The following is a 9737-nucleotide window of genomic DNA, read 5'->3' as shown; positions in this document are numbered from 1 at the left end:
ATATGCAAAGAAAAACATATGTAATATTTTTAATACACAATGAATATCATATAAGAATAAAAATTATTAAAAAATTATATTTTTTAGAAGTAAGGTTATGGTCTGGCACCCTTCAGAGATATTATAAAACAATGTTCAAAAAGAGGGGGAGGGGGGGGGGGGGAGGGGGAAAGGGGGAGAAAAGGGGGGATGGAAGAACGGGAAGGGGGAAGGGGAAAAAATGGATGTATGCGATCATGATGGACAAAACATGAACAGGATTCCCAAAGAACGGTTATTCAAGACAGGCTTCCAACTCTCAAAACTAAACAAAAGAGGAAAGGAAAGAAAAATTAAAAACAGATAATATAAATTAAAAAGTGAACAACCTAACGGTTAGTCACAACACTAGAGGTATCCGATCAAGAGAAATATAAGGGTAATAAATTCAACAAGCGCATGAAGGAGGATGGAATCAGGTATTATAAAAATGGAGCAAAGGACAAATTCTCATTCAAACCAAGTGGATGTAAAGTTTTCAAGCGGTGGATCCACTGTGTTTCTCTTTGGGCTAGAAGTTTTTTCCAGTTTCCTTCACGAGGGCTTAGAAAAATCCTGTCTATGCCTCTTACCTGTAGATTTGTGGGATCACATGAATGCTGAAGTTTGAAATGGCGTGGAATTGTAGTAAGTCTAGATAGATCTTCTTCTTCCTTGGCTGATATAATCCCCAGGACATGCTCACGCACCCTTCTCTTCAATTCTCTTGAAGTGAGGCCTATGTAAACCAAATTACAGGGACAGGTAGCATAATATTTGACACCGACTGTACTGCATGTGATTGCATGTGTGATCTTATATTCTTTTATCCCACTAGAATCAAGGAAGCTATTGCTTAGGAGAATATTCGGGCATGCCACACAAGATCCACATGGTTTACATCCCCACTGTGGACCTTTGGATCCAAATAGTTTTGGTGGTTGTTTGCCACCATAATGGCTATGGACGAGCATATCCCTGAGGTTCGGTGCCCTCTTATACGTAATGGAGGGATGTGGTTGCAGATACAGTGACAGTGTGGGGTCTAAGCATAGGATGTCCCAGTGCTTTGCCAAGATGTTGCGAACTTGGTCTGATTGTGAGTGATACATAGTAAGGAACCTCACCTGGTTGTCCCGTCCTTTTGGGGGTTTGGTCTGGAGGAGAAGGTCACGATTCGTATATTTGGCCCGTTTGTATGCCTTCCTGATGCATCTTTCGTTATAGCCTCGCTCTCTAAATCTCATACTTAATTCTTTGGCTCTACATTCAAATGTTTCCATGGTGGAGCAGATCCGGCGAATTCGTAGGAACTGCCCGGTCGGAATACTCTGTATTAGTTTGGTTGGATGGGAAGAGTTGGCATGAAGGAGGGCATTTGTAGAAGTTGGTTTTCTGTAGAGATCAGAATGGAGAACGCCTTGGTCATCAACATGGAATAAGATATCCAAAAAATTCCATGTTTTGCCTGCCAAATTTGTATGTAAGTTTGATATTACGCTCATTAATATTTAGAGCATCAATGAATGTCTGAAGTTCATCAGCTGATCCCTTCCACACAAAAATGATGTCGTCAATGTACCTTGCCCACAGGTGGACCTTGTCCACCTGTGGGTAGGTTTGTGAGAGAAAAATGTCCCTTTCCCATGCCCCCAAAAACAGGTTGGCGTATGAGGGCGCACAAGCTGCCCCCATCGCAGTTCCCTGTGATTGGAGGTATATGGACTGCCGGAAAAAGAAATAATTATGTGTCAATGAGAACCACAGAACATCCAAGATAAACTCACCTATAGATTCCTCAAATTCTGACATCTGAAAGAACCTCTTCACTGCCTCCATTCCATCTGTGTGTCGAATCGACGTATATAGAGATTCTACGTCACAGGTCACCACCATCATGTCCGGATCCATGTGAATCCCTTCTAGTCTGCGAAGTGCGTCCGTCGTATCTTTGAGGTAAGAGGGCAAAGTTTCAACCATTTGTCTTAAAACATGGTCAACCAGTTTACAGATCTTCTCACAAATGTTATTACAACCTGAAACTATTGGCCGCCCAGGGGGGACACTGGGGTGCTTATGTATCTTCGGAAGTAGATAAAACGTTGCTACTGTGGGATCCTTCACCAATAAATAATCAACCTCCTTAGGGGAAATGATTCCTTTTTCTTGAGCATTGAGCAAAATATCCTTGAGTTCAGCCTGAAATTTCAGAGTAGGGTTAAATGTAAGTTTTTTATAGCAGTTTTGGTCCCTTAACTGCCTAAGTGCCTCTTTTTCATAAAGAGTGGAGGGCCAAACCACAACGTTTCCCCCTTTGTCAGAGGGCTTAAACAATACATCTTTCATTTGTTTCAGCTCCTGAATGGCTCTATTTTGGGCCACAGTACAATTTTTTACTTCAGTGGTGGGTTTTAACTTTTCAATATCTCTAGAGACTAGCTGGACAAATAGATCGATGTTTGAACAAAATGAAAGAGGGGGAAACTTACATGATCTTGGAGTCAGGGTAGATGGAAACCATTTCTTGTCATTAGAGATGTTACTTTCCGCAGCCAGCTCCTCCAGCATCTGTAAGGTATGAAGATCTTCTCTTGTAGAGCAAACAGCAGATGATGATTGGGGATGAAACATTTTCTTAAAAATAAGTTTTCTCGCAAAAAGATGTAGGTCCTTTATAGTATCAAATGTATTAATGCTGCAAGATGGAGAAAAGGACAAACCCAAACTCAGTACTTCACACTGTGTATTTGTAAGCGTTATATCCGACAGATTAATTACCTTAAGAACAGATTTAGATGTTTCTGCTTGACTTGTATTTTGAAACCGTCTACGTCTATCAGATCCTCCATGTTGGTCCTTCTTTCTTTTCTGCGATTGAGAGACAAATCTCTGGATACCAGAGGCTGATGAATCAGATTCACCTCCATATGAGTTTGTAGAAGACATAGAGTAGGATCTATTACGTGTGGTTTTAGTTATGTATTTCCATCTATAAACCCTTTGATTTTCATAGTCAGTCTGATCCCTCTGAAATTTTTTACATTTCTGTACTTGGATTTGTTTTTCCCATGAATCCTGCATATCATCCATTTCCTTTTTGTAGGTTTCTAGATCCGATGGAGTCAATACATCATAGATAGCTTTCGTGGTAGAGTCAATTTGTAATGAGATTTCAGAGAGACTTCTAGTATTCAACTCAATGATCAGTTGCATATACATCAGGGAACTTTTGGTACTAACCTCCTCCCATTTTGTACAAAATTCTTCGTCGTCACGACCATAGGAAGGAAACGTTTGAATCCGTAGGCCACGTGGGATAAAATTCTTTGTAAAATATTGCTCCAAAGTAGAGCGATTCCACCAAATTTTCATGCGCTTGTGTAGAAGGTTTTTTAAAATGATTTTATTTGATCTCAGAGCATCTTGATCGGAACCTGATGTATGCCCAGTGCCAAACAGGTTAACCGCCTGTGCCTTCCAGGCGGTTTCTCGTATAGGCAGTTACCCCCCCCCTCTTCCCCATAGGTATAGGCAGTTACCACCCCCCCTCTTCCCCATAGGTATAGGCAGTTACCCCCCCCTCTTCCCCATAGGTATAGGCAGTTACCCCCCCATAGGTAAAGGCAGTTACCCCTCCCCCTCTCTCTTACTTATAGGTATAGGCAGTTACCCCCCCCCCCTCTTCCCCATAGGTATAGGCAATTACCCCCCCCCCTCTTCCCTATAGGTAAAGGCAGTTACCTCCCTCTCTCTCTTCCCTATAGGTATAGGCAGTTACCCCCCCCCCCTCTTCCCCATAGGAATAGGCAATTACCCCCCCCCCCTCAGGTATAGGCAGTTACCCCCCCCCCCCTCTTCCCCATAGGTATAGGCAGTTACCCCCCCCCCCTTCCCTATAGGTAAAGGCAGTTACCCCCCCCCCCTCTTCACCATAGGTATAGGCAGTTACCCCCCCCCCCCTCTCTCTTCCCCATAGGTATAGTAAGGGGGGGAATTGCCACAGGGGAATTGGGGTGGGTGGGGTGGAATTCAGAGACACACACACACACACATACTGGCTGACAGTGTCAGACACACAAACACTGACACACACACACACTGGCCGACAGACACACAAACACTGACTCACACATAGTAACAGACACACACAGACACACTTACCTACTACCGCAGCACCTCTCCAGTCTCCTTTCAGTCTCGGCGAGTGACGTGACGTACTGCACGGGTCTGCGGAGTGACGTCACTTCCGCAACGTCCCTCCGCAGTTCCAGCCGCCCGGCCACACAGCATTGCACAGGTAAAGTTTTAGACTGGGACTGGGAGACGGGGACAGCCTCAGAGTCAGACAGGGTGCTGTGCTGAGCGGCATGGTGCGGGTGTGCGGCCCGCACCCCCGCTCGGCGGTGCCGGCACCGAACAGAACAGGAGTTTTTTTTTTTTTAGGTTAGTGTGATGAGAGTGAATGAAAAATACCGGCCATTGCATGGCCGGTATTTTTCATCCAAACTTACCGGCACAGCCCGGAATCTGAATGAAAATACCGGCTGTGCCGGTGGCAACCCTACTTGGGAAGGGTGGTGATAGGCCCAGCATCACTACAGAGTTTTAATCCTCACCCTGGCATCACGAGTGACAAGGGTTAACAGCGCCCTTTATCATATAGTACTGCAACACCCCTACTGCCCTACAACCCCCGAGGCGTACCGCAACTATTAAACCATTAGATCACCGCTGTCAAAGTTGACAGTATTGTCTAAAGGAATCTTATAACCATCCCTGGTGGTCTAGTGGAGTGGATCGTACTATTTTTGGTTGAAATTATTTTATCTACCAGGACAAGTGGATTTTCTTGAGGGACAAGTAGATTGTGTTCCGCTTTAGTCCCTTGGACAAGTATATATTTTTTTTATTTCCACACCCCTGCTGCCCCTTTATGCACACATGGCCATCATACACATACACAGCTTCTATATGCATATACACTGCCACTGTATATACACACACACAGCCATCATAAATATATACACTGCCTCTATATACACACACATGGCCATCATACACAGCTTCTATATATACACACTGCCCCATTATACACACATGGCCATCACATACACAGCTTCTATATACACACACTGGGGGACATGTATCAAAGATTTTACCCCTGTCTTGTGTGTATTTTTTTGCGCAAAATTTTGCGCAAGCCCTTTTTTTGCGCAATTTTTTTGCGCACGTTTTGGTAGAGCATGTCCTCCAGATGTGGCTGAATCAGGGTACCTTGGAGTGACATCTATAGTACACATGGATTTATTAACTGCGTACTTTTTTTTTACCCCAAAAATGTTGCCGCAAGAGCTGTTTTTTTTGCGCAAATATAAGCCGTCTTGGACTTAACGTAGCAAGATGCTCTAAATCATTGATTCTATTTTCCAAAGAGTGGATTGAGGAGATGACTATATTTACCCCCAATTTATGAAGCTCATTGCACTTGATTGATAAATTTAGCGCTTCTGCACATAATTTAGAATTCGGGAAAAGGGGTAAAATGCTTCTACCATACACAAATAATGATACATGTCCCCCACTGCCTCTATATAGACACACACTGCCATCATACACACACATACAGCCACTATATACACATACACTGCCACTGTATATACACACACAGCCATCATAAATATATACACTGCCTCTATATACACACACATGGCCATCATACACAGCTTCTATATATACACACTGCCCCATTATACACACATGGCCATCATACACATACACAGCTTCTATATGCATATACACTGCTACTATATAGACACACACTGCCATCATACACACCTATACAGCCACTATATACACATACACTGCCACTGTGTATACACACACACATCCATCATAAATATATACACTGCCTCTATATACACACACTGCCATCATACACACATATACGGACAATATATACACATACACTGCCACTGTATATACACACACATCAATCATAAATATATACACTGCCTCTATATACACACACACTGCCCCTTTATACACACATGGCCATCATACACATACACAGCTTCTATATACACACACTGGCAAAGATTTATCAAAACCTGTGCAGAGGAGAAGTTGCTGAGTTGCCCTTAGCAACCAATCAGATCACTTTGTAAACTTTTTCCAGGCCTTTTCAAAAATGAAAGAAGCGATCTGACTGGTTGCTATGGGCAACTCAGCAACTTTTCCTCTGGACAGGTTTTGATATATCTACCCCACTGTCCCTTTATACACACACTTCCATCATACACACATACACAGCTTCTATATACACACACTGCCCCTTTATACACACATGGCCATCATACACAGCTTCTATATGCATATACACTGCCACTATATAGACACACACAGCCATCATAAATATATACACTGCCTCTATATACACACACTGCCCCTTTATACACACATGGCCATCATACACACATACACAGCTTCTATATGCATAAACACTGCCACTATATAGACATACACTGCCATCATACACACATACACTGCCACTATATAGACACATACAGCCATCATAAATATATACACTGCCTCTATAAACACACACACTGCCCCTTTATACACACATGGCCATCATACACACATACACAGCTGCTATATACACACACTGCCCCTTTACACACACACACCCACCCATCATACACTGCTCCCATACAAGTACCTGTGTGCAGTGTAGCCTGCTGCTCCGCTCCTCTATTGCAGGAACTGGGCAGGAAGAGGAGGGACACGTGAGCCGACGTCACTGGCCAGTTGCTACCTGCAGGCCCTGCTGGTAACTGAGAGCCGCGCACAGGCATGTCTCATACCAACTGCAGCCCCCTGCCATTTTAAAGTGACAGTGTGCTACCCTCCGGACGGCGCTCCCTCTCGCTCCAGCCTCGCTGGCCAGTTTGGGCCACAGACAGGGCAGGGCTGGAACATAAGAAAAAAGAATGTGATGCAGTCAGTCAGTGTATAGTGATGCCGTCAGCCGTCAGTTAGTGACAGTCACTCACTGACTCGCAAGAAAGAGTGTTGGGGCCAGCTGGGCCTCCCTGAGGGTCCGGGCCCCTTACTGGTACCAGTTGTACCCCCCTGATGGCGGCCCTGTGTGTGTGACCCTATTCTTAAGAGGTTAATTACATTTCAGTACAAATTAACCAATCAGCAAAGTCTTACCAAGTGAAAATAAAAGCCTGGACTGAACCATTGACTGGTGGGTAAAATAAACTAGCAGGTCAACAGCAGCAAAATGGATTATATTAAAAGAAATGAGAGCAAGAAGACAAAGCACTTTCCCATCTTTGTTTTAATCATATAGCTACCATCTTTATCATTTTTACTGTGTTTTTGGGGCAGTTTATATGTTCCTGTAGTAGTACAGTCCAGCTAGGTGCAGTTGCTATGACAACTGATGCTGCAGCAGCCATGTTAACTGCCATCCTAGAAACAGCTTAAAGACCAGTCGAGTGCCAGTCCTGAGTGCCCCCCAAATATATGAAGAAGATGCCACTTCTCTCTGTGCCCTGGTCTGATAATGTAAGGTGATTACAGATTGCACACAGGTTTGGGTAGTGTTGGCACAGATGTGAGCGCTCCCATTACACCAAATATCTACAGTCTAGAACAGTGTTTCCCAACCAGTGTCTTCAGCTACTGTAAACTATAACTTCCAGGGTGCCCAAACAACAGAAGGCTGTCTGGGCATGCTGGGAGCTGCAGTTTTGCAAAAGCTGGAGATGGGTTGGAATTTTACCTGTTTTTTTGGGCAAAAACACCAAGAAAAATGCCAAATCTGCCGCATGGCGTTTTTTTGGCCAAAAATGCTGTGGCCAGATGTGAGCTGTAAATCAATGAGAAATTGCTAAATTCTTATTCCATTTGGCATTTTTCACTTTGGCGTTTTTTTTTATCCTTTTGGCGTTTTTCCACTCTTTTTTGGCGTTTTTCAGATCATTGGTAATTGCAGCATGTTGAGCCACTAGCGTTTTTTTGTCAAAATCGTGGCATTTTTCTCCCATAGAAGTTTATGGGAGTGAAAAAATGCCAAGAAAAATTATATGTGGGTTTTAACTTTGGCATCTTTTCAGGCGGTTTTCATTCTTTTTTGGACTTTAGCGATCCAAAAAAGTGATGGCGATACCTTTTTTAACAAAAATTTTGTAGGGTACCATAAAAAAAAAAAGATACAGTAGTGAAGGAAAAAATTGTATCTAACGAAAGGTATCTTTTTTATAACAACATTTTTATTAATTTTTAAACAGGGATCAATTAATGTGAGCGGGTGGAGACCTAAAAATGTAGCCTACAATAATAAAATTGTAGTGTGTATGTGTTTTTGACTTTTTTATTTTTTTATTTTTTAGGTAGTACTACGACTCCCATCATAGAACACACTGTTCCTGTTAGTACCTGTACTAATTGACAGATTGCCTGTTGTGATCCTCCTGTATAATTACTAGATGCAGTGTCCGCTCTTCTATGGTCCCCTGCACTGCCGTATATATACACCTATTCATATTTCCCGCAGAGAGCTGCGATTGGCCAGATGGTTCCAGCCAATCACAGCTCTCTGTGGGAAATAGGAATATGTGTATATATACGGCAGTGCAGGGGACCATAGGAGAGCAGCCGCTGCATCTATACATTATACAGGAGAATCACAGCGGGTGTCAGGAGGAGTGATACCCGCTGTGATCTTTCCTTACCTGCAGGTACTACTACTCCCAACATGGAGCACACTCTGCTCACTGCTGGGAGATGTAGTACCTGCATTAATAGACAGATCGCAGTGAGTGTCAGAAGATACACTCGCTGCGATCTGTCTATTAATGCAGGTAATACAGCTCCCAGCATGGAGCAGAGTCTGCTCCATGTTGGGAGTAGTTGTACTTGCAGTTAAAGACAGATCACAGTGGATGTCACTATTGACACCTGATGTGATCGTCTTGTCTATTGCAGAGATGGAGCAGCTGTATACAGCACTCGCATCTCTGCTCTGTAATCCGGCCACTCAATCATTGATATTTCCCTCAGAGCTGTAATTGACTGCAACCATCCGGCCAATCACCACTCTGGGTGGGAAATATGAATGAATGATGTTCTCTTCCCATCACTGGCCGGAGTATAGGGCTGAGATATTAGCGCTGTATAGAGCCGCATCTCTGCTATATAATGGACGATCGCATTGGGTGTCAGGACTGAGACCCGGGGCAATATGTCTATTACTACAGGTGCTACTACTCCCATCATGGAACAGTCTGTTCCATGCTAGGAGTAGTAGTACTACCTAAAAAATTTAAAAAATAGAGAAAAAAAAGTGAAACACACACACTTTATTAAACATGAATTAAAATGTAAAAGTTTCAAAAAGGTGCAGCTCACAACAAAAAGTGCGAGGTAATTAAAGCTATATCCGGTCCCCACCGGCGTCAAAAGATAAAAGTCAAATTTAAAGCTTTTACCTCAAGGACCTCACCATCCAAGGTGCATAATGATATATGTGGAAACGTTAATAAATTATATAGAAAACAGCATCACTGGTATAAAAAAATTTATGCGATAAAATGAGTTAACTACACATACAGAGGCACTAATAGATACCCCACTGGGCCCTAGTGGAGTATCAAATTGTTGAATAAATAAATATAGAATGCTAATTGAGCATATACATAACAGTCCGA

General features: G+C 43.1%; 1 protein-coding gene across 1 annotated transcript; it reads right to left on the bottom strand.

Annotated features, from left to right (window-relative positions):
* Nucleotides 1-729: 729 nt before the first annotated feature.
* Nucleotides 730-3100, bottom strand: LOC130284574 (uncharacterized). Its single transcript, XM_056535027.1, has 4 exons — nt 2508-3100; nt 1806-1967; nt 1146-1413; nt 730-757 (listed from the first exon to the last, which is right to left on the bottom strand). Exons 1-3 carry the CDS (start codon nt 3097-3099, stop codon nt 1355-1357), a joined length of 813 nt encoding a protein of 270 aa, XP_056391002.1. The 5' UTR covers nt 3100; the 3' UTR covers nt 730-757; nt 1146-1354.
* Between the last annotated feature and the right edge of the window lie 6637 nt (nt 3101-9737).

Source organism: Hyla sarda, chromosome 8 (assembly GCF_029499605.1).
Source record: "Hyla sarda isolate aHylSar1 chromosome 8, aHylSar1.hap1, whole genome shotgun sequence".
Taxonomy (NCBI): Eukaryota; Metazoa; Chordata; class Amphibia; order Anura; family Hylidae; genus Hyla; species Hyla sarda.
The sequence above is the reverse complement of the archived record's forward strand: the minus strand, read 5'-3'. Positions and strand labels throughout refer to the sequence as shown.